Below are 26,580 nucleotides of genomic sequence, written 5' to 3'. Positions count from 1 at the left end.
TAGTGTTCAAATTCATTTGATGTATATTCTTTTCCATTATCAGTGCGAATAGACCCAATATGAGATTGTGCATCATTTTCAATCCACTTATGAAAATTCTTGAATGTTTGAAAAGCATCAGATTTGTTCTTCAATAAGTAAACCCAACACATTCTGGTGTAATCATCAATAAATGTCATGATATATTTATTTCCATTTGTAGAAGGAACAGGCATTGGACCACATAAATCTGAATGAATAAGTTCAAGCTTCCTATGTGCTCTTGAATGTGAATCATGAAAAGACTGTTTGCTATGCTTTCTTAGAATGCAAGCATCACATTGTTTATGTTTTCTAGGAATTGTAGGCAAACCAGCAACACCATTTTTCTTCAACAAGCGGAGACTATCATAGTTTAAATGTCCAAATCTAGCATGCCATAATAAACTTGATGGAAGTGTACCTTCTTCATGATGAGAAATATATGAAAAATGTTGTGCATGAGCAGAGGTTCCTTGCAGTTTAAGAAGTCTTTCTTCTTCTATACCCCTCATGACAAGTGAGTGGTCAGATGCCTTTCTTACCTCAAGCTTGCCATCAAACATATGAATGGAGTGACCTTGCTGGCGGATGTGGACCAGGGACAGCAAGTTTCTTTTGAGCTGTGGGAGATATAGAACATGATCCAGAAGAAAGTCTGTAAGACCAGGCAGTTTAAGCCTGATTGTGCCAAGCCCTGATGGCTTGATTTTTCACTGATCTGCAAAGTATACTGCTCCATCAACATTGTCAGTGAAATCTTCAAAAAAATCTTTCCTATGAGTCATATGACAGGTTGCTCCTGAATCAAGCAACCAGTCATTTTTCGAAGAAGCAACTGAAGCATTAAACAAGTCTTCATTTACTCCAATGTTACATTGTGCCTCAATATAGTGAGCGGATTTAGGTGCTTTACCTTTGTCTGTGTCATCAGTTTTACCTTTCTGCTGATTTCTTCTCTGCTCAATCTTGTCCCATGGTAGCTTGCATGTAGAAGCATCATGTGATCCATTTCGTTTGCAGCGAATGCAATGCAGATCTACCTTTTCTGCTTGAGAATGTCTGCCCCCCCTGCCTCTGAAGTATCTTCCTCTTCCTCTTCGTCCACCTCTTCCTCTTGTAGAATCTTGAGCAGGATGCTTTTCTTTATGAGCAAGGCAAACAGTCTCTTCAGAAGATTCAGGGACTGTTTTCTTTCCAAAGGCTTTCTCTCTTTCAGCAAACTTTTTCACAAGAGAGTCAAAGGTTATATCTTTAAGATTTCCATTTGCTTGTAAAGACTCAAGATAATTAGAGTAGGTAGGATAGAGTGCTTTGAGAAAGGCAATAAGAGAGATATCCAGCTCAACCTTAGTGGATTTAATATCATGCATTATAGACTTTATTTCAGATGCAAGAGCAAGAGGATCATTATTTTTCAATTCAAGAGTGAAGAGTTTAATCATGAGCTGAACAACTTCAAGTGCAGAATGTGTATCATAGAGTTCTTTCAGCTTTTGTAGAGCTTCAAAGGCAGTGGAATAGGATGAAATATGACGACTTACTTCTTCGTTTACAGATGCTGCGATCAATGCATAGGCTTTGCTGTTCTTGTTTTCCCAAATGGCGAGTTCTTTGTCTGATGTAGGCTGCACAGGGTCTTTGTCTTCTTCTCCGACACACACTCCCTTCCACAACTCATTGTAGATGAGGGTGTGTTTTACCATCCGAGACCATTCAGAATAGTTCTCCTTGCCAGTGAGAACTATTCCTACCATAGAAATGATTGAATGCATTCTGTAAAAATATCTCTGCTAAAAAACTTCTGTTGATAGAAAAAAATTTCTGCTGAAAAAAAAAATCCTTATGCCACAGCCTTATGCATTTGCATCAGCATTTCTTATATCAGAAATATTACTATGTTTTGAGAGAAAAAAAATCTCAAGGATCACTTCAATATATATCATGCAATACTACAGATGCTTTGATATAAAACACTCTGACTGATATAAACACTCTGACTGATATATAAACACTCTGACTGCTTTGAAAACTGCTTACCATACAATACTCAAAACTGCCATCATCGACAGCACAACATTAAACCGCCATTAAAATCATCTCTCTTGTCATTCTCAAACTTTCGGGACTCATAGTGAGAAAGAATCAGGTTAAAGTCATATGGTTATCTTCATGCATAAACAAACTGCGCAATACTGAATCAAACTGCGCATATCTGGAGGTGCTGCTGCCTATTTAAATGCGCCAACAAACAATAATATTTAAAAGCTCTTTCAGACAACCAGCGTGCCCAAGAGTAATACAGTGGAATTTAATAGAATTGAAAGAGAAATGGAAATGGGCGTGAATGATGAGCGTGAGGCCGGCGTAACTATTTCCTAACAGAACTGTTTATATATAAAAAACTTGGAGTTAATGGCAAACAGCACCGCAAACAACCGGTGTTTACCGCTGGTCGCCTGGTCTTAAATCCGCTCCAGGTACTGCAATGCTCATAAAATCCGAAGCAATAATACCCTCCTCAACAGATATTGTTACCTATACTCCTAAAAGCACTCCCGCAAATGCTAGAAATCATTCCCCGAGGTGCGATTATGATGACATGATCTTAGAAGCCCTCACGGCTCTGCGAGATCCCAATGGAATAGAAGTTAACATAATTGCGAGTTTCATGGAGGAAAGGCACCAATTGCCCCCAAGTTTCAGGCGAACGCTCGGCTCGAAGCTCAAGCATCTGTTTCACTTTTAAATGAAAAACAATTCAAATTTAAATGAAAAACAACTCTTATTGACTTCACTTCAAGAAGTAATTTGAATTGGAATGCCACCAGAACTTCGAGAAGTAATTTGCAAGCAGTCCACCAACGATGCAACTACTACAAAATTAAACAGATCTCGGAATGTGACAACAGATCTCGGCATATGAAAGCATGATGGTCGACAGGTAATTATCCCAACAACTGGGTATGCATGTAAATTAGTACATAGGCTAAACTTATGAGAAGAGTATACAACACTACACAGCAATTGCAATTTGAGAATGGATACCGTCGCAGAAAAGCCGACGCTTGAACGAATGATTCTGGTATGCCCTAAAAAAAAAACGCTTTTATGCATTCAATGGTAGGTATTCCTTGCTGGCGGTATGTCAGGTATTCCTGCGCGGAGAGGGGCAGCGATACATTCAAATATTCATGCGCAGAGAGGGACAGTATCAGGTATTCCTGGGAGGAGGCACCAAAAACGCACATTCAGCAGGGCAGAGAGCGCAGTGTCAGGACAGAGGGCGCAGAGGCAGGAGTTACAGCTATTTTAGGGACTGGAACTTGAGCTCTGATACCATGTCAGGCCAGGGTAACTCCAGGATGAGCGGGAGAGAAAACTGATTATGTTTATTCATTAGCTAACTCATATTTATATACATGAATACAACGGATCAGTTCATCTTCTAGATGATTGTCCAGTTCACCCATCCGTTTCGGATTAGGTGTCAACAAGGCTTCACAAATGTAGATTGGGCAGGGGGTTCCACAGATAGAAAGAGTACTTCAGGTTGCACCTTCAGTGTTGGGTAAACAATTGTTTCTTGGTTCAGCAGGAAGCACAGATCAGTGGCACTGAGCTCAACAGAGGCTGAATACATCTCTGCTAGGCTGGCAACTTGTGAGGCCATCTGGTTGAGGAAGTTGCTTGTTGGACTTTTCAGCTAGAGGTTGGAGCCTACAATCATACTGTTATGAACAAAGTTCATATACATAATAGAATACATAGAAGATCTGAAATATGTAAATATCCATTATGGGACAATAATATATTTGGTATTAGAGCTGTTTGATCCTTTGGCCACTCAATTGTTGCATAGAGCCAGTATGATCCAAGCCTTTGGCCATCACCTATTCGTTAAGTTCATTATCGAGCAATTGAGGCTTTTAGCCACATGAAGCTTTTTGGGGTTCTCCATTTGCCATTAGGCCTTTGGCCATTTTTTTTCTTTGTTATAAAAAGGGAATTAAAAAAGAGAGGCTATAATATATATATATATATATATATATATATAAAGCTTGAAAAAATTTTATATTAAAAACAAATAGAAAAAAGGGTATAAAATAAAATAAAAATAAAAATTATATATAACCAAAAAGAAAGAGAAAGAAAGAAAGGTCAAAAGGCACTACCGTCACCGCTGCCTTCCGCCTAAGTCGTCAACCATCGACCAAACAATGGCCACAACCTCTGCCACATCCGCCTTCTGCACAACCGCCTCAGCCTCTGCTGCATCTGCGTTAGCCGTTGACCATTGACTAAATGAAAGCGAACAATTGTACCTTTTCTATCTCGTCTGTCATCGACCCTGCCGTGCCCTCCGCTATAGCCATACAACATAAATACAAATTTAAATTCGTATCATTTGATCTTCAATCCCATAAATAAATCAGTGACACTATTTCATGTGAAGATTGAGTCCCCATCTGTTCACCCGCTGCCTTCCGCCTAAGTCGTCAACCATCAACCAAACAATGGCCACAACCTCTGCCACATCCGCCTTCTGCACAACCGCCTCAGCCTCTGCTGCATCTGCGTTAGCCGTTGACCATTGACTAAATGAAAGCGAACAATTGTACCTTTTCTATCCCGTCTGTCATCGACCCTGCCGTGCCCTCCGCTATAGCCATACAACATAAATACAAATTTAAATTCGTATCATTTAATCTTCAATCCCATAAATAAATCAGTGACACTATTTCATGCGAAGATTGAGTCCCCATCTGTTCATATCTCGTGGGAACTGTTGGGAAGGATCACGCCCTTCATACATAAATAATAATATGAAAAATACACTATTTTAATTAACACAATAAAACAAATTCGCTCAGTTCGCATTAACCAGAATTATGTAAGCCAAGTCAAAGTAACTTCCAAATATGTGGGAGATTACAACGATACTAAAGGAAAATTTAAAAAGTTATAGATTATATTAAAAAAAAGTGTGACAAAAACAAAAGGAAAATATATAATAATTAAGTTAATCAACGCATCAAATACGCTTAAAAATATTATTATAAAGTAAGCTTAAAAAAATAAAAATAAAAGGAATATAAAAGGTGAATTTAGAAAAGGTTTATCTGAGTTTTATAAGGAGAATTTGAAGGTAAAGTGAGAATAGTGAAAATCATTAAAGTGACAATTTAAATAATTTTAAGTTTATACAAGTATAAGAAAAAGAAAAAAAAAGAGGAGTGATAGACATTAAGGACTTTTATAAAGTCTATATATATAAGTGAATAATTAAGGAGATAAAGGAAGCGAAGAAAAAGAAAAAAAATGATGTTCACAAGAAACTGTGGTTTCTTTTTAAAATGTCCTTTTTGTTCAGAAGGATATTCTAATTGTCAAGAGTCATTTAGAAATCAAAATGTCGTTTGCAAAAAATGTCACAAAACTTTTACTTTAGTTGAATATCAAAGTGACACACAAAAACAATCATCGAATAGAGATGTTGAGTTTTATGAAGGGATAAAACAATTAATGGCGATTCTTGCGCAACAAAGAGCATATTTTAATAAAAGATTTGGGGCTCAAGAGTTGAAGAAAACATATTCCTACTTGCAAGTTGAACACCCAACATTACTCCAACAGGACGATGTAATCCAGTGTACCGAGAAATTGCAGTTGGAAGATCAAGAGAATTCACATATTAAAAATTTAGAAGACAAAATAGCCAAACTTCAACAAAACAAGAAGGCATCACAACATAAATATAAATATCTTGAGGATATGCATTATAAGGAAGTAATAGAAAAAGACGAAGAAATTTCTTGCCTTAGGGACCACAATGAAAAATTGTTGGCACAAGTTAAGAAGGCTAAGGTTACCAAGAAAGAATTCAAGACGCACCTATCCGAAGAAGAAGAGGAAAATTTACGCTTAAAGAACCTTAATCAAAGGTTATTAGAACAAATCAAGTGTTTAAAAGATGAGAAGCTTGAATGTCAAAATAAAGTTGACTTAGAAAATGAAGAACTCTTACGTTTCAAAAATCATAATTAGGGTCTACTCACTCAAATTAAGAAGCTTAAGAATGATAAAGAGTCGCTAAAAGACACATTAGAACAACTTATTCAAGAAGAAGCATCAAAATCTTCAAATGTGCAAATTCAAGTTGAAGAAAAAGGAATGAATATTGATCCAATGAATATCACAATGCCAGAAGATGACAAACCAGTTGAAAGAAAAACATATTTCAACTGTTGCAGTTCAGACGATGAAAAATCCAAATGAAGATTCTGTAACCAACTCAACAACTTTAGTATTTGAAGTAAATCAGAAAATTGCCACGTGCACGATAAGAGAAAATCAAACTGCAAGAACTCCTTATCGACAAGGGAAAACTAATGTTGCATTAATCGTTATCGGGATAATATCGGCGTGAGGAAAAAATCGGAAAAAATCGTAATTATCGGGAAAAAATTGGAAATAATCGGGAAAAAATCGTTTGGTACAATAATATTCATTTTTTTTTAATCTTTTAATATCTAAACCATCTACAACATAAAATAAATACATTGACACATAAATATGATAATAGAACTAATATATAAGATGTTTAATATCATTTCTAGTGCTAAAATCACACATAACAGTGAATCATGCCCTGAATAGTAAGTCCTGACTCCTGAGTCCCAACTCAAGCTCAAAATATCAACAAAAAATATAATAATGTATCTCATATCATGAGTCATAATGTCATATACAATGAAATGAACCAAATAACTAAAGTCTAATACTACTGATTTCCTTTGCCCCTCTAGATGTAGATGTCGGTGGAGTTGGTAGGCCGCAGTAGACTATGGAGTCCGCTGTGCTCTAGAAGCTAAAGAACTAGGAGCTACAGGAGGTAGACCACGTCCTCTACATGTGATAGGGGTAGCTTGGGTCACCTCCTCCTCCTCAAAATATCTATATATATATTTATTTATTTTTTCCCACGATTTTTTTCGAAAAAATCGCGATTTTTTCGAAAAAAATCGGGCAAAAAAAAAATTCTGAGTACTACTCGTGATATTCTTGTTCTGATGAAAAACTTGCGATAAAACGATAAAATCACGATAATGTCACGATTTTCACAACACTGGGGAAAACAACTCAATCAGTTTGCATATCCTTATCACTCAAATGTTACGAATAAAATATATAAATAATATAAATATAATTAAATAATAATAATCATAAATAATAATTAGTTAAGCTAGTAATTAGGTTGAAGAGACATGTCTAAATGAGACATGACTCTTCATGAAGAGACACTTGCCTGATATATAAGCAAGCCTCTCGTTCTCATTTTAAATCATCTTATTCAATCATTATTATTCTTATTCATATATTTAATATAATATTTGTATCCTCATGGATATCTTGATATTCCAAGTCTTTTGGAGTAATTAATCTGTAGAAGGAACTTTGTTCGCTTCATTTGGTATCAGAGCAGTTCGATCCTCTAGCAGCTGCACAGAGCCCCGTTCTTCAATCCAGGTCCTTGATCATCAAATTTGTCAACGTCGTTGCCGTTAAAGTGTTTCGATACTAGTTTTTGGAGGTTCTCCATACCATTGTCAGGCCTTTGGCCATTTAAAAAACTCGGGGGAAAAAAAAGAAAAGAAAAGAAAAGAAGAAGAAGTTATATTTTAGAAACAAAAAAATCGAAAACAAAAAGTATTTAAAGAAAAAAAATACAAAGCAAAAAAAAAACGTTACATTACATCGACGCCAAGCTCGTTGATCTGGCTCTCAGGACCAACCGGTCCCTGCTGCAACCAGCTGTAGCTGCAATATGCCCCTAATCGTCCGATTGTTGACATTGTCGATAGCCTGCAACATCCACTCGCGCATGCTTCCACCTGCCATCACATGTAGCAATAACCATTGCCACCTCCGCCTGCACGCCAACATCCTCAACCGCAATCCCCATCCGCACAGACATATCTGCGCTCGGAAATTCACCACCTTCCGCTGTCCTTGTGCTCTGATAAACCGCTGCCTAAAGCCACCTTTGTTGACTTCCGAACAACCGCCAAAACTCTACTATCGCCGCCATTGAAATCTCAACCATCCACACAGTTTTTCACCATTCTACCATCATTTAAGTTGCCTCGACTCCTGCTCGCTTCAAGTTCAACGACCGCCATAACTGGCACCACCGAGATCTAGCCTGTAGTAAATCGTCGTACCGCGCCACACAGTACTGCACAACTGCATACAAGCTACCATCGAACCTTGCCTTCTGTACAATCATCTTCTAATTTGTGTACCGGTGTATCGATTCGTAGGTTACATCTTCTATGGACCAACTTATTAAGTGTCAATAAGAGTAACATTATTAAGTTATTTAAAAAGGAAGTTATAGTATTAAATTTAAACACTGAAGATATACGATACAAAGGACAAGGGACTAAGGAATATATATATATATATATATATATATATATATGAAGGCTTTCGACATTATAGAAGTTATATATATAAAAAAAAAACTATATTTGATATAATTAAATTTAATTATTTAAAAAAAGAAGTTATATAAAAAAATATAGATAAAAAAAGGGGAAATATTTGGAAACATATATATATATATATATATATATAGAAAAGGTATTTATTTAAACAAAAAAAATGGTACCTCTAAGTAATGAAGATAAAAGAGATTTAGAACACTTAATGACAATACTTAAGCGACAATATGCTGAGGAGAAAAAGAGAAGGGAATCCCTACTCCAAATATTCCAAGAGGGATGTCCATCATCACTCCCACAGAATGATGTAATCCAGTGTACCGAGGAAGTGTCGCTAAAAGATCAAGAGAATGACAAAATAGCCAAAAGTCAACAAAACAAGAAAGCGTTAGAACACGAACATAAAGATCTTGTGGATATGCATTACAAAGAAATAATGGAAAAGGACGAAGAAATTTCTCGTCTCAAGGACCACGTTGAAAAATTACTAGCGCAAGTGAAGAAGACTAAGGTCACAAAGAAAGAACTCAAGAAGCACTTATCAGAACAAGAAGAGGAAACCTTGCGTTTAAAGAACCTTAATAAAAATTTATTAGAACAAATCAGACATCTAAAAGATGAAAATCTTAAAATTCAAAACTCTGAAAATAAGGTTGATAAATCATAAATCAAAGAACTATTATGTCTGAGAAATCATAATCAAAATCTACTTACTCAAATTAAGAAACTTAAGGAGGATAAGAAAGCATTAAAAGACAAGTTGGAACAATTCACTCAAGAAGAAGTATCAAAATCTCCAGTTGTAACAGTTCGAGTTGAAAATAAGGGAACGAATACCGATCCAGTGAATATGACAACTCAAGAAGACAAGTTAGTTGAAGAAACGACACACACAGATGTTGCAGTTTAGACAGTGAACATCCCCAGTGAATGTTCCATAACCAATTCAACAACATATTTGTCAGAAGAAAATCTAAAAATTGCCACATGGCCAATAAGGGAAAGTAAAGTCCCATATCGGCATCCGAATCATAAGAATAGACAAATCAACCGCGCTACGTATCGAGACCATTTAGACCAGAAACAACGAACTGATCTTCCAGATAATAGTGATGTAGCGTCAATCCAGTCTTATGCTAACAAGTCATTACAAAATTCTAGTAATCACAGTATTACACAGAAAATTAATCTAGGATGGTCTGATCCCTTCTCAGTGCGACAATTTTGTTTGTCACTTAGAAGATCATATCAGCTTGTATTAATGAAGATGATTGTCCCGAGAAAGAAAGCCATTTGAAGCCGAAAAGGAGATCAAGCTTTTTTTAATCGACAAGTTTTGAGGACAAAGCTTTTTGAGGAAGGAGGCAATGTTACGAATAAAATATATAAATAATATAAATATAATTAAATAATAATAATCATAAATAATAATTAGTTAAGCTAGAAATTAGGTTGAAGAGGCATGTCTAAATGAGACATGACTCTTCATGAAGAGACACTTACCTGATATATAAGCAAGCCTCTCGTTCTCATTGTAAATAATCTTATTCAATCATTCTTATTCTTATTCATATATTTAATATAATATTTGTATCCTCATGGATATCTTGATATTCCAAGTCTTTTGGAGTAATTAATCTGTAGAAGGAACTTTGTTCGCTTCATCAAACCAAAAACAAGTGACTTATGTTCCCAAGAATGTTGATGTCACCATAATTCAGTCTTATGATAACAATTCATCCCAAGTTTGCAGTAATCACAAGATTACACAAAAAAGTAATTTGGGATGGTTTGATAATTTCATAGTACGACAATTTTATACCACACAAAATTCATATCGGCTGGTATCATCGAGGATGATTGTTCCAAGAAATGAGAAAGAGGAGAAGACGTTATGAGTCAGAAAAGATATCAAGCCTTTTAATTAATAATCTTTGAGAACAAAACTTTTCTAAAGGGGAAGGCAATGTCATGAATGTAAATAATTAATAATTAAATAGTTAAACAATAATATCTTCTGTAGATTTCTTATATAAATATATTATTGTCTTATAATGGATATTTACATATTTTAGATTTTCGGAGTATTCTACTACATATATGAACTTTGTTCATAGCACATACACTGTGATAATCAGAGCTAGATTAAGCTCTGTGGCAATCCAGTGTTCCATGATTGCTTCAAGCACACGAGATCAGGTACCATGATATCAGAGACATTGTTCAGAGGGGCAAGATCAGGCTTCAATACATTCCTACAACAGAGTAGACAATGGGCATATTGACCAAAGCTTTGACTAGAGGTAGCTTTGCCCATTTCAGGGACAAACTGGGTGTAGTTCAAAACGCCTTCCTCTCTAAGAGGGAGTGTTAAATGGAGTTAGAGGAGGAAGGGTTCAACTAAATTTAGCAGCTGTATTAAATTTCGCAGGGGGACCCGCAAGTGGTGCCAAAGTGTAGATTTCACTTTTTCTATTGTGCATCGGAGATTCGGATGTGCTCTAGCCACGAAATTTGGTGGAGAGGTTGGGGCACATGAGATCGCCAATACCAAGAAAGGCTTTGGGTAGAGTTTAAACAGTTCAGGAGATATTAAAATAATTAATATTTTTAATGGAGTCCCTATGTCTAAACTTAGGGAAATTAAAAGATTAATGTGGATTAATATAAAACTGTGTTAGAATGGTCTAAAAGACATGGATCAAGCTAGATCTAATCTTAGCCATTGATTAGGGACTTAATCTCGGCCGTTGATATGTCAATGAGAAAAGTATAAGAGGGGGCTTGAGGGTCACTTGGAGAGCACACCAAAGTGATTAGTCATTCTATTCTCTACAGTGAGGTTTGCTAAGAGAGATAGAATCAATGATCGAAGTTGCAGCTGAGGGGCATTAAGTACATAGAGACAGAGAGGCAAAAATAGTGCTGAAAGAACAGCTCAGGAGCCAGAGAGAGTGACGCAATCGCAGTGATAGCTCACGTAGAGGCAGCCAGGAGTTGCGCAGTGCTCCAGAGAGGCCAACGTTGCTGACGCAGAGCGCTAGAAGGCTGACGCAGGGCCTCCTGAGGCTAACACAGACTCATTCAGGGTGACACAGGGCCAACACTGGGCAGAGAGAGGCTGACGCAGTCCAGAAAGGCAGACGTTGGGGTTTCTGGGGCAGATTGGAGCTGAGGAGCTGCTGGAAGGTTTATCCGGGGTTTCAGCTGGGACATTTGTCTCAAACTGAGAGGTATTACTGCCAAGGAAATTCTCTGTTGGGTAAGCGGATTTGGCACCTAGATTGTACTCTGAAATTGCTTAATAGGAAAACACTCAGATAGCTGCACCGGTTTTCCCACATTGGGTTTTTCCGGGGACATTGGTCCAAAAATAACGGTGTCATTTGGTGTGATTGTTTCTATTTCCTTCAATTGTTGATCTGTAATATGTTGAGCATGCACTAGTGTTTATTTTCAGTATTTACATTGTAAATAACTTGTTAAGTAACAAAACAAGTAGGTAGGAATAAATCAGATAAAGTGCATGGAGGTTTTCTAACCGGTGGACTTAGAAATTTCAACATTGGCCTTGGACGAAAGTCCCGCTGCCTAACTGCCCCTCTCTGCACTAGAAACTTACTTCGAAATTCCTAGCAAACCATGCCCCAGAATTTCGATCTAGCTCAAGTGCTGCTCTTTGTGTGTGTGTTCTCCAACTGACCCCAAGCCTTCCTTTATACTTTTCTTGTTGAGAAATCAACGGCCGGGATCTAATCTCTAATCAATGGCTAAGATTAAATTAGACTTGATCCTCGTCACTTAGAAGTTTCTCACCCATATTTACTTTAATTCACTTTAATTATTTTAATTTCCTAAGTTTTAACTTAGGCATCATTAAAAATAATTAATTATTTGAATAACATGCACTTCGGGTGGAATTTCTCCAAACGATTTCTGGGTCTTGGAGATCTCATGTGTTCTAGCCCCTCCACAAAATTTCAGACTAGAACACATCCAGTGCTACCCAAAAATCAACATTCCCAATGCCTTTGACTGCATAACTAGAGTTGTCTCCAAGCTCTAACTTTTGAGATAGTCTTCTTTCCATTAAGCTTGTAAGATTGTCACGATCTCCCGTCATGTGCCTTTGAGGCACCATTGTCTACTAGCCATAAATCATCGCTATCTGCAATAGAACCTGGAAGAGTAGAGAAATAAAAGAGATCTTTGTCACCTGATTCTTCATTCTTGGGTCTCTTTGAAAGTTCATCAATTTCTATTGTGGTGGCATGCTGCTTTTCTTTTCTCTTTCTATCATTCAATATTTCAGGCAAATGTGTCTATAGTAACCAAATTTGTGACACTGATAGCATTCAACCTTAGACATATCTCTCTTTCCTTGAGGAGAAAATCTTCTTTCTTCAGGTCTTCTTTGTTCATTCCTTCTTTCATTTCTTCTTTGGAAACCAAACTTCTTTCTTCCTCCACCCTTCCTGAAACGTGTTGCATATGCTTGAGAGTCACCTTCTTCGAATCTCTGAATCTTTCCTCTTGACACGAGCCTTGATTCTTCTTGAGTACATGTAGTCCATAGTTCATCAAACTTTGGAGCTTCTTTTCTAGCACATATTCCTGCTGCAAATGAGTCTCATGATTCAGGTAAACCATTAAGTGTTGTAGTTACTAGTTCCTTTTTGAGAATGATTTCATCAATTTCTAAAGTTGATCTCTCAGTTGAGAAATCCTCATGAAATATGAGGCTATAATATCATTCCTCGTCATTCTAACATCACGAAGCTCATTCTTCAAACTCATTGCTTGACCAATATTGTTGATAGTGTATAAATCAATTAGGGCATCATACATTTTCTTTGAAGATTCCAGATTTGCAACGCATGGAATCAAATGATCTCTGATGGAATCTACAATGATACTTCTAGTTGTAATATCATCTTTCTCAAATTTTAGTTTTTCTTCATCCTTTTCGGGTTCAATGACCTTGCCTTTCACAATACCTAAAAGATCATTATTTGCAAGGAGGAGATCGATCCTTGTTTTCCAAGCCCTAAAGTTTGTAGCTCCTTCCAATTTGTTTTTTGCCTTCATATAGGAACCCATAGTCATAAACAAGCAAGTAGATCTTTGATGAGGTCTTCTTCAATGCTCTTCCCTTTGCCAAAGCTTTCGAAGAGTGATCTCGATGTCCTATTCTTCACTGGTACCATGTTGAGTTTTCAAGTGCAACAGAGACTTCACTAATTTTTGAAACATTGATAATTACTTCAAATGATAAAGATCTTCTTTTAACCATTCCAGTTTATCATTAAGCAATTACACTTCATAAATTCAACCATAAAACCATAAGAACAGTAAAGATCACAATACACAAAGAGACCACAAGATTTACCCTAGGAAATCCCACTTGGGGGAAAATCCCATCAAGCTTTTTCTTAGAGAAATTCTTCAGTTCAACAAGAGATACATCTAATGCAACTAGTCAACTATGAGGTCAAACATACCAACAATGCTTATGTACAAAGTTGGTCAACAACCCTCAAGCCAAGACTCCAATCTGTCTTGCAACTCAACCTGACTTCATTTGCCGTAGGCCGAAATTCGACCTCCCAGATACCCATAAATTCAACCTCCCAATATACCCATAAATTTCGGTCTGTCTAGAATATGTTGCATAGAAAACTGCCCAGAAACACATGTGCGAGCGAGGAGAGAAAGATGATCTTCGTCCTTCTTTTTGTCCTTCTTGTCCTTCGGTTTGATGCCCAAAAACTTTCTTGTGTGAGGTTGAATGGTGCCTTTGTGGAGGATGTTGAATGCTTTTATATAGTGTTTTGTCTTCACGAATGGGTGTGTCTCTTCACTAGGGTCGACTTAACTTGAGGGAGGGCTGACTTGACTATTTGTAGCCAAAAAGTCAAAATTCAAATTTTGAAATTTTCTCTTTTAAATCCGACATGAAGAACATGTCATACAAATTCTTTATTCATTACAAGGGCTAAGATATAAATTATGAATACCGACCATAGCTACAAAATTCAACACTTCGAGCTAGCCTGGGTGAATCAATGATGGACAACGACCATTATGGTGACAATGTTTGGGCTCTCACTGTTGAGAAAGGAAAGGCTATATAGGTCAATCAATAGGTCTGAAAGACAGACCATTAAAGGGGACAACAAAACACGGTGCAGAGGTGCTATGGCTTGTAGTGTAAACAATGCAAGAGACATTGTTGAGGGATGTGCATAGGGGAGTTTGGGCCATGCGTGAGGAGCCATCGAGAAAGGATTTCATGTAGTTAGTGATAGGTACGTTAGGGCAGTGTAGTTGAGCTATGGACGGGCTAGTCGTAGAGGGAATGACAAGGTTTGGTATAGGTGTTGCCACATAGTAGAGAGATGGAGGATCATGCTATGGACAAATTATTGCATTGGGCATGATTGAGTAGATATAGGATGTAGTGGCCAGCAAGGGGTTGCTAGCAGAGTTATTCAACATTGCGCAAAGTCGTTAGGTAGGTGGTCTGCCGCGATAGGTAGGAGCCGGTAATGATCGACAAAGATGGTGGTGGCTAGCAGGGACAATTAGTAGGATTGGTAGAGTTCAACCCTCAGAGGGAGAGAGGGAGACCGTCCTAGTCAAGGTTTTGGATGTAGATTATTTCAGTGGGTATCTCAAAGGACCAAGACAAATCCACAAGGGAGATTCTAGTGGATCTATATATCAACAGTTTCCTTGTGGGTGTTAGAAGGACTTAGCACAAGGGCCACAAGAAGAGAGGGGCACATGAGTTGTTTAACAACTTGATTGAGTGGGATTCAAAACTGCACGTGGAGTTTGGTGTTGATACCAAACATGCAATGAAAGTGGTTGGAGCAATGATATTCCTGCTTGAGTTAGGAGGCAGGTCAGAGGTGGAGGACGTGTTGTGGGTGCCATAACTTAGGCGGAGTTCGCTTTCAATCTATATGATAGAGAAGGGGTTATGTGTAGTGTTCTAGGATGGACAAGTACTGATAAGAACCATGGGATCTAGCTCAGATGATGGCCACATCATTGGAGTTAAAGAGAGCAATGTATTAGGCTAAAGAGCCAACCTATTCAAGTGATGGAAAGAAGCAGAGCAGTGACAAAGAATAAGGAGAGGGAAGCTTTGAAGGTTGAGAAGCTCAAACGGAGTCAACCTTTAGGTCTAGGTGGGGGGAAGCTGTCAACAAATTCCTCCAAGTCTGTCAAGAAGGTCTCTTGGTATGAGATGACCTTACAGGATGTACATGAGTAGGAGGCCTCTAGGAACCAGTCCAAGGGGAGAAAGACTTCGAGTATGTTTTCATACCAGGTGGCTGGGAAGGATTCCAGTTCAGAGGGAGCAACCATGGTAGCGGATGCAGTTCTAGGATCAAAGCTAGTTCCAGGGGGTAGAAGTACCTCCCTCGCTAAGAGTGAGTGTTGACGTTTGTAGTTTGGGTAGGTACTTTTGCACAGGCCTAAGTGTCTACGCATGCAGAAGTCGTCCACAATCTCCTTAAGACGCTTGTTGAAGTGTGAGCAAGTTGCTAATGTAACATAGCCTAAGTTCATACTTAAGAAAATCACATAATTATTACATTTGCTAATTGAGGTAAAGAACCTTAGGAAAAGTAAAGTAATTTACTTTAGTGATTATGTTTTAAACTCATCCCTGGATCTCAAGTGAATAGAAATCTAATCTCGATCATCAATCACTTTTGAGATTAGGGTTAGGGATTTAGTTTAATGTAAAGTTATAAAAGAAAGGCTAAGGAAAGGAGAAGACACACCATACAACAACACTAGCCTTTGAGAGAGGGATTTTCTCAAGTGAGGAGTGCGATACTCTAGTGTTTCGGGTGCATAAAGGAAGCATTGGAGATTTAGATCACCCAAGGAGAATGAGGACTGATCTAGAGCCTGATTTGACGGATTAGATATAGGGCATTTTTGTATATGTAATTTTATCCTTTGGGCCATTATCCTAGGATGGGAGCCCAAGTACGTTCAAATTTAATGAACAACTATTGATTGGGCAAAATCTGTTTGTGTCATTGTGATTGAGATTTGTTATGTGCAATTTTGCTTCTGCTAATTTAAGAATCTAGTTGTGCATTTATTTTGTAGATTTGTAGTTTTTTAGGCCAATGAATAGATGGGTGCCAGGTTCAAGGAAAATTAATGAGATGAAGTTCAAGTACATACCATAACCCTTTCTCAAGGCTAGTACAAACCCACTATCTCTCCAAAACCTAAGATAGGGAAAGTAATGAACCCCAACTACTTTCTCCATCAGAAGCCTCCATGGACTCCATTGATCCTCCTAAGCAGTGTGCTCCAGTGGGTCAGCTACTCTTTGTAATAATACTGTTGCAACCTAGTCATTGTTAAGCCAACCCCAAGCCTTCAAATAGGAATTCAAGTAACCCCATGCTATTTGGGGCCTAATTATTTCCTACAAGATGCACAACACTCCTCTCAAGTAGTGCATTCTCTAAGCAAATGAACTCTCCATGTGGCCACAATGAAGGGTGTCCACTGCAAATCCATCATGAATGATCTCCCATTCGCCAATCCATCATGAAGCATCAAGGGGTTGAACATACACCATGCACCCCAAAGCTCATGAAGCACCTCAAACATGGTGTAAACACTTTTGGAGTAACCCAAAAAATCTAACAAAGGGATCGTCTATACACCACATACCTCATATCACATGGTCCCAAACTCCAAGGGCTAAGTGCCCTTCTCCAAGTGACTAAAGCTCCTCCTCTTGGGTAGTTACCTCCTCTGATCAAGCAACCAACTCATGTGTTGTGTGCATTCAATGGGTTAGTGATTATGTTGATTAGGGTAATGACCTCATAGTTATGGGTGCTATGCTAGCTCACTAACCAAGGTCAAGCATCCACCCAAATGTTAACTTCTAAATACCAGGTCTGATATATTTCACAACAATCATTTTATACCTAGAAATTTATTTAACTAGTAAATTAATTTTCTGAATTGCTAAAAATAAACGCACTAGCATTTTTAACTTTTCACAATAAATTTGTAGCAGAAAATACTCAGAAAAATCAGTCACAAACAACAAATAAATCCTTTCCTGAGAAACCTGGGTCAGTGACATTAACCCAAACGCTCATAGGTGGGCAGGATGACCCAGCGCTGATACCAATCTAATGTCCCAAGGGGATTTTTTCCCTTGGGGTTTTACTTTGAACTAGGGTTTAAAAAAAATAAACAGTACATATTCATTCATTCATACAACAGTAGGTATCCTTTTGTGAAATGCACCAATAATATAGAAGATTTTCAACAACAGTATAATTCTTCAACAAAACCACAATAATATAGGGCTGACCGCCAAATAAACAGCAGGTCTTTCCAACCAATAAATCCACCAGTATAATTTTGTTTTTGCAATGCCAATATTTAGTAAACCAGTACTCTAACTGTAATTCACTCTAACACTATTTCATTCTATTGTTACTCTACTATTAATAACTCACTGTCTAGCTAGGCTGATTCCAAACCTGTTGCTGTTAAGTGGACTTGTAGCAGACCCTCCCTTAACCACCGTTTTCCTGCCATGGTGTAGTGCTTCAGCCTCTAACTGTGCTGGCTAATCATTGCAAATTGGCTGACCAGGAGAGCTGTTGTGATGCCCTGTTTACCCAATCTAAGCCTATGCCAGTTTAAAGGCGTAAATCATATGGGAGACTCTAATTCTCTCTAATTTGAGTAGCTTTGGATTCCTAATTAGCCAAATCGTATGGTAAAAGCTATGGTTGGGAACGGTCTGGTCTCTGAGCTCTCAATCAAATAGGATTTTGGGGACCTTGGAAGGACAATTTTGGACCAGGATGCATAAAATGGTTTTGTCCAATTTTGTGTATGGTAACCCAATCAAGCAGTTTTAAGGGTTTCAAGCTAAGCTGCTCAATGCTTAAAGACAACCTAGTGCACATGACCTAAGGAACCTTGTGTAACACCTAAATTTCTCTACGTGGACTCAATTGGCAAATCAACATGTTAAAGGAGGCAACACATTCTAACATTTCCATTGGATGAATTTGGGTACAGTACCATACTACCAAGTGTGTGTACTACAACCTTAAATGCTGCAGTGGATGTCCGCTATCAAATATCTCTAATTAAGTTGTAGAAGATATCTTTACATGCTTAAATTGGACATTTTAAGTTAGTTATCTGTATATGCTTAACTCTTGTAGGGAATTTACCCCGAGCTGTTTGGATGAGCAAGCTTCTTTGTTAGCCTTTGTTGAATAGCATTTCATTTCTCAACCCCTTGCTTATGAAAGGTTTGGGCTGCTCAGAACCTGTATGATTCTTTTGCAATAAACTAGTAGCAAAGGTAAAATCAGTAGAAAAGGAGAAAATTTGAATCTCTGTTGCATAATCCAGACTCATCAACAATGGTACATTGCAAATGGCCTGTTTTATGGCAGCAAAAGGATGCATAGTCTCTTCTGCCCAAAAAATGTCCCTATCCGTTTTCGTGTCAAATATTGGTCTGGTACTTTCAGCAAAGTGTGGCCTGCACATGAAATTTAACTGTCTAAAAAATGATTGAACTGCCTTTTTATTTTTAGGAAGGGAAATTTGTTGACTGACTTGCACCCTTTCTGGATATATGCTCACCCCATCCTTGGACACCACAAGGTCAAGAAGCTTACCCTAACTGACTTTTAAGGTAGAATGTTGAGCTTTGGCCAATTTTTAGCCACCATTAAATTTTTTTTTTTGAATGTGGTTCATGGACACTGGAGATCGGTGGTCGCCATGTCCATGGAAACAATCCTGGGCAAATCCACACAAAGGGATCACTTTAAATCCCACCATTAAAATATGTAACCTATTCTATTCTTTTTCCAAGGAAAAGCACACAGGGAAACCAAAGGGACGCTTATCCACATTCATGGATGTCATCCCTAGTCAACCAGTGAATGTAGACTAGTGCACCTAACACAGGGGGCTTTATACCAGGCACCTGCTGGCACGAAACTAGCTAAATGCTCAACAACATTGACGACAACCTGTTGAGCTAACCCTTTCTGTGATATTCTCACTTAGCATTATTGCTAAGTGAAATATCAATTTTGATAAATTTGGTCTTCATTCATGTTGGCACTTAGGAAATGTGGGTTTAGAGGCCCCACATTGAATTTTGATTAAAAGCAAGCCCCAAACATTAGAGGAGGAGGAGAATATTGAGCCCCTAGTGGAGCGTGGGGGCCACACTTGGAGAATTATGGCCCACATGGAGAATACACATGCCTTGGAGGGAAATTCGGTGGGAGGAAATCGAGGTGGGCCCACATGAGGGCATTGGAGGCATCTTGACAAAAAGGAAGGGAAGACACTCATTTGGTCATTCAATCATCTATTCAGAAATTGTGTCTTTGACATAGCACGCTTGAGCTGAAGCCAAGTCTGCAAGTGCTGTTTAGCACACGAGTGTCTCTGAGCGGAGATCTCAACCCTTGCTTCGGTGGACTTCGAGTGCCAGCCCAAGGAGGGAGTTCCATCCTTTTTCCAATTGTTCCAGTAGTGGGGTGCGAGTTTGTGGGGAGGAGACACAGCCAACAGCGCAGTGCTTGGAGGAGGCACACTTGGGAGTTGAGTTGTGAAGGGAGTTTGGGCCTGAGGTTTGAGGAGGGGTTTGGGAGAGCCTTTGCTTGGAGTTTGCAGCTATTTTTGGGGGCATTTGCAGTAGGATAGACAGGTGGGCCGAATTTCCCAGCAGCAGAGCCATAGAGGGAAAAGAGGGCCGAAATTCCGAGGTCAACCATAGCCCAATTCCTTCATGGGTTATTCTGGGTATTTGGTGGAGAGTCCGGGGTTAATTTCCCGGAATTTTCTGAGCACTACAGGAGGCCCTAGCAGCAGATCTTCTCACCTAACAACGTATTTCTGGGCAGTTCAGCGCAGAGCTAAGAGATAGAGCAGCAGCGTACTTGAGGGGGATTTCTTATTGTTCATTTGGGTTTGCTAGCTTGCCTTGAGCAAGCCCAGGTGCACTCTTTCCAGCACCTAATTGTACCCTCTTCAGATTTTAATAAAATGGCTCGGCAGCGCAGTTTTGGTGCATTTCTGTGATCTAATTCACGTGTTTAAATTTTGTGGCTTTTTGTCTATGTTTGCTTTGCATATTTACTGTAAAAATTGCCTAGGAATATTACAGGACCATATAACATATTGTACGTAACTTAAAAATTTATATATTATTAACATTTTTATGTTGCTATACATATCCTACTGAAACATTACTTGTGTTTTTAACTAAATGCAGGTATGTCAAAAGTAGAAGTGACAACGAGTTGCTGCAGGGGCTGAAGACTAAGGATATATATAGGAAGAATTGTGTACCTGAAGGTTACTCAAATGGACTGCGAATCGTACCATGTGGCCTTATAGCTTGGAGCTTGTTTAACGACACTTACCAGTTTTTTTTTGAGAGTGTTGAACTGAATGTAAATAAGAAAGGCATTTCTTGGAAGAGTGACAGAGAACATAAATTCGGAAAAGATATTTATCCTTACAATTTTCAGAATGGAACATTAATTGGTGGTGCCAGGCTAGATCCATTGATCCCTGTAAGTAGTGCCTTGAAAATCACTTTATCTGAGGAACAAGAGCAAAGTTTTGTTTCTTTCGTAAAGAGACGACATGGCACATTTCACTGTTGCAAAAAGCTCTGATTTTTCCCTTATTGCAAGATTTTTTAGGTCTGAGAGCATGCTTGCTGAGTTTTGCTGATATTTTTCCTGATTTTGCCTACTTCCCAAGCCGATGACCCTACTGTTTTTTGCACATGCTGATTTTTGAAACACTGGTCTAGACTCTATCCTCATGCTCGTTATTGAATTTTTGTGTATGATTGGCATGACAGCTGAGCGAGCAAGAAGACCTTATTGTATGGATGCGCACAGCAGCACTTCCAACATTCAGAAAGTTGTATGGAAGGATTGAGGTGGACCTTCAAGCTAATGACTACATTACAGTGAAGATTCAAAATAACTATAATGTATATAGCTTTGGGGGAAAGAAAAGTTTGGTACTTTCCACCACAAGTTGGCTTGGAGGGAAAAATGATTTCATGGGGAAGATTTACGTTGTCACTGGGGCATTATGCATCTTTTTGGCATTGGTTTTCTTCATTTTGCACATTAAAGTTCAACACCCGAGGTACGCCTCTAGAATTTGATGAAGAAATTTACATTGTTTGCTTGCCTTGAGAAATTTTTCTTTATTTTAAATTTTACTAGCTTCACTTTGGTGATTGCAATTTGTGTCTTTCTGGTAACCATTGAGTTTATTCTTTGTTTGCAGGCATGCGTATTTCTCATCAAACAGATAATGTAATTTGAGTCTGTCTTGTTATGTAGCTACTGTGAAAAAAAGGTTGGTTTGTTGATATTTCTATGTTCTGTCACGTATGGGTGTGTCAATAATAAACAGTGAATCATAAACATGATAACAATAGATAGTCGGACATGCCATGTGTGGTGTCTTAGAATATTTTCCACAACTTTAAAATCTGCTCCATTCTGTTCTCTCTGTTTCAAGGATTACATTATGTATATATGATACATCTGAATGTGATGCTTTAATTTCCTGGAAAAACTGAAGGATATCGTTGTCTTGTGTATTTAACTATCAAAATCAGTTGGAAACATGAGATGCATAGTTGGCCTAATAATTTACATTTTATTTGATGTTGCAGACTCTCAGGCCTTGTATTCTCCAATCCGAGGTGATGGTAGGACATACAGCTCTTGTGCTAAGGTTAAAAATTATATGAAGGTCCCATTGCATTGTATGATGGGGTCATATCAGTGCACCTAAAGGAAAAATACCTTATTGATGAATCTGATGTTGCATACTTTGTGGAAAGTTAATTTTTGCAATCAGTTACAAGTTTTAATTAGTATTTACATTGCCAAGGATCTTGCTAAAAGAAATTTAAACAATAATGCCCTTTACAATTCATTGGAAGCTTGCACTAAAATTAACATACTAAAGCTCCTTGCAAAGTAGGTGATATCAGAATAAAAGCTATAATCACATAAAACATCCAAAATGTAGTTGAAATAACTTAAAACCATGAATCTCCTAGTCACTTGAAAGTATATTGCTGTTTCTATTATGAAAGTCTTGTTTAGTGTCATCAATGATAAGATGATTTTTTTCCCAAAGAAAACCTCGCAGGGAGACCCATGGGCACTTTCCTCCATTTTGCGTATGGTACCCAGTGTAAACCTGTCGGAGCTGATTATTGTGCTTGACCTGGTAAGAACATCGAGTGACACATGCAACAAAGGCAGGCAGCCAGGGGAGGGGTCAAGTCTGAGACCCCCTGCGTGAAGTTGAAAGAACAAAACCATTCAGCGTATCAATGATAGATAAATTTTTAAGATGGTCAGCAAGTTAGTTGGAAGGAAACTGAGACTCATTTTCCAATCTCAACAAATGAGCCTACAGTTTGTACTTTTATTCTTAGCAGCTAATTAGCTATTGCAATTTAGGCTAATAGACATATGCAATGCCCAAGTAAACTTGATAGTGTGGGAACCTCTGGCCTTTTTAAGTTTTAAAAGAGCCTCTTGTCTTATAAAAGGTTGAAAGAACTTTTAATATCTTCTTAGAAGATTTATCTAGACTGGACCTCGTCTCACATAATGAAGTGGTGTTTGTGGTGAGAATCTCTCCTTTACATGTTCTTTGCAGGTTTGTTTTTGTTTCAATAAAGTATGAGACCTCCCATCTTGTAAAAGATTGAAGAATTTGAAGTGGGGCTGGGGTGTTCTATCTATGCACTGCCCTCGTCTCCCACTAAGAAGTGTCTTCGTGTAAGGGTGTTCCCACGTTAATACTCCCCTCCTACTTTAAATGGGATTTTTGCAAATTCAACTTTTCTTGTGGTAAAGAGAGAGGCTCCTGTCATGTAGAAGATCGAGAAGAGTTTAAAGTGAGGCTCATGTGACCTACCTAGCCAGGGTCTGGCCTTGTCCTGCGTGCATTAATGAAGTAGCGTTCACCAGTGAGTGTGTGCTCTCCAGGTTTTTTTTTTTAATTAATATGGTTATTTAACATTTTTGTCCAAGTATGTGTCTGTTTCCTAAGGCTGCATCCAGGGATCTTCCTCTAAATGGGATTCTATTTTCTAGGTGGAGAAGTCAATTGACTTGTTATTACTCATAGTGAATTTCTTATCTTGACTGATTTCACATCATTGGTTCATGGATACATTAAGGAAATAATTTCTCATAAAAAAATTCATGATTGAACATTGATGGTTTGTGGATACATTATAGGATGAATTGGCATCGACAGTTTGTGAGTGCTTTAGCCAAACTTAGCATATGGTCATTGATCTTCGTTCTCAAATTTAAAGATTGAATAGGTTTCTTGCATGAGATCTTCAATGCACTTTTCTTTAGGCATTTGTTCATGCCCATACTAGTGCAATGTTGATGGTTTTCTTGAGTTCAGCCGGTTTCCCATATTTTCATGTGACATGAACTATGAGTTGTATGCTTGGGAGCCTGAGAACTTCAAAGGGGTACTTTCAGATTTTTGAGACTTGCTTTCTAGATAATTTGATATTTTTAGAAAGCCCATATTCTCAGGAACTAACCATATTTTCGGATGCTCTTTATGGAGATGTGCATATATATATATATATATATATATATGTATATAATATTAGCCAAACTTAGCATATGGTCATTGATCTTCGTTCTCAAATTTAAAGATTGAATAGGTTTCTTGCATTAGATCTTCAATGCAATTTTCTTTAGGCATTTGTTCATGCCCATACTAGTGCAATGTTGATGGTTTTCTTGAGTTCAGCCGGTTTCTCATACTTTCATGTGACATGAACTATGAGTTGTATGCTTGGGAGCCTGAGAACTTCAAAGGGGTACTTTCAGATTTTTGAGACTTGCTTTCTAGATAATTTGATATTTTTAGAAAGCCCATATTCTCAGGAACTAACCATATTTTCGGATGCTCTTTATGGAGATGTGCATATATATATATAATATTAGTTTTGGTGTTAATTGGAGAACATGAAAAATCAGGGAAAATTTGGGATTTTTTTATTTTTCGAGACCAATCATATTCTTGGATAGCTTTTATGGTGGGTAGCAAGTGGGAGAATTTTAGTGGTGACCTGGGAACATGGAAGATTAAGGTTTTCAAGTTTATATTTTTAGCAGATACCCGAGTTCACACTTCTAGTAGTGTTGAGTGAAGATATGTTCTAGTTTCTAGAAGATTCCAACCACTTTGATATTTTGTGATGCAGCCTATTTAGCAGGGGGGATGTGTACCCTACCCTAGTTTTGACCTGTGTTTTTTCATGATCCTATCCAATGTTTTAACGTATATGGGGTGCACCCTACTTACGGATGTGTCATCTTTGTGGAGCCCATGGAGGTGTATGCCTCTGCTTGAGAGGATTCATGGAGGATTTGGTAGCTTGTTGACAAATGGCATTCACTCTTAAATAGTGCACCCACTTGAGATGACATCTTTGGCTTGACTTGCATTTTAAGTAATCTTTTCTCCATGTTGACTTGTTGCTTATGAAGTTGACTTTGGTGACTTTTCTCTCAAAGAAAAAGCCTACGATTTTGAGAAAAGTGCTCTTTAGTTGGACACCACTTGGATGATTTACTTGGAGATTCATGTTCTCTGCTTAGCCCGATTTTTCCTATCTTATGTTGTCCAAGTGGGGTGCATGGCCTAAAGAGGCTTCCTAGCTTCCAGTTGTATTTTTTTTGTCCATTATGGACTTGAGAAGTGGTGTGCGCTTATGAGACCATCATGCTTTGACTCTTCTGCAATGCATGTAGTCTATTCTAGGCAGGAAGAGAGTGCTTTACTCGATCCTTTCTCAATACATTCTAGTGTTTTTAATGATGGTGACATGGCATTTTCTATCTTCTTTTGGTTTCGGCATGCATGCATCCTATCTTTAGCAAAATGAGGGTACCCCACTTGTGATATTGTAGGTAGTTCTGTCAAATTCTTTTGTAGTGTCTTTCACTGGATTTTCAGTGGTTTTACCATGCATGAGGGTCCCTGTGCTTTTGGGCTTTTATTTCCTAGTTGAGTCACCCTAGTTAAGTATGCATGCATCCCTTAGAAGAGTGTTTTTTTTCCCTTTTTAAGGAAACCTTTCCAGATCAAGGCTCAATGGTATTCTTGATCTACCTCCTTTTTCATCTTCTCTTGGTTATCAATTTCTTCATTCCTCCATCATCTTTCTTCCATTTTATTCACTTAAGACTGAGATTTTGTTTAACAAACATTTATGCTATTCCGTTGGTTGAATTTCTAGCATGCACTGCCATAGTTATACTTTGAGTGGCTTGAGGTGATTGTAACTGTCTCTATGTGATTACTTATGTCTGCCATGATCCTTGAGCATGTTGATTTACGTCCAACTTGCTTGGAACTTTGTTCTTTCTGAAACTCTGAGTATTGAAGATTCAATCAACATGTTTTTGGCAACCAATATGAGTGTGTTTGTGTGACAAACTCTAATCTTTGGCATATCTACTCGTTTGAGTTTTTATTTCTCAAACAATGTTGATAACATTGTCAATTTTTTGGTGATGTGCCTGAAAATCATGTTTATTTGGGCAGCGAATTTTCTGCCTTAAAAATTAGAATTTTGTTTTAATTTGTTAAGTGGACATCATGTGGTTTTGTTAAAATTGGCAACTAGGGCCAAGCTCCACATGGGTCATCTTATTTGTGACCACTGATATTTTTCTTGGATTCCTCTCTCCAAGAGGTGTAGGATTGATCTAAAGATCATCCGATTTTGACATGTACAAGTGAAGATATGAATTTATTTATGTTATGGACAAATTGTAAAGGTCGACCAACAAACTCATGTAGGCTCAGAAGCCCAATAGTCACGTCTATTCATCCCTCACGTTAGCCTATAAATACATAATGCCTCATCCTCATTTGGACATCAGTCACATTCATCTTTTTCTCTCTC

General features: G+C 38.0%; 1 protein-coding gene across 8 annotated transcripts in view; it reads left to right on the top strand.

Moving 5' to 3' along the window:
• Positions 1 to 26,580, top strand: part of LOC149226985 (putative ALA-interacting subunit 2) — a 121,574-nt gene that overhangs the window by 87,578 nt on the left and 7,416 nt on the right. For 7 of the 8 annotated variants that reach the window (XM_089377658.1, XM_089377656.1, XM_089377653.1 and 4 more), the window contains 4 exons: positions 20,851 to 21,154; positions 21,451 to 21,746; positions 21,891 to 21,962; positions 22,285 to 22,550. In XM_089377658.1, the coding sequence (XP_089233784.1) occupies positions 20,851 to 21,154; positions 21,451 to 21,746; positions 21,891 to 21,918 (628 nt within the window). In that variant the 3' untranslated portion in view covers positions 21,919 to 21,962; positions 22,285 to 22,550. Of the gene's footprint in view, positions 1 to 20,850; positions 21,155 to 21,450; positions 21,747 to 21,890; positions 21,963 to 22,284; positions 22,551 to 26,580 lie in introns of those variants that run through there. The other variant, XR_016247763.1, reaches the window with a different exon arrangement.

Source organism: Pinus tabuliformis, chromosome J (assembly GCF_031772625.1).
Source record: "Pinus tabuliformis cultivar Carrire ecotype Pingquan chromosome J, CPIR1, whole genome shotgun sequence".
Taxonomy (NCBI): Eukaryota; Viridiplantae; Streptophyta; class Pinopsida; order Pinales; family Pinaceae; genus Pinus; species Pinus tabuliformis.
Note: the sequence above shows the minus strand (reverse complement) of the source record. Positions and strands in the feature narration are given on the sequence as shown.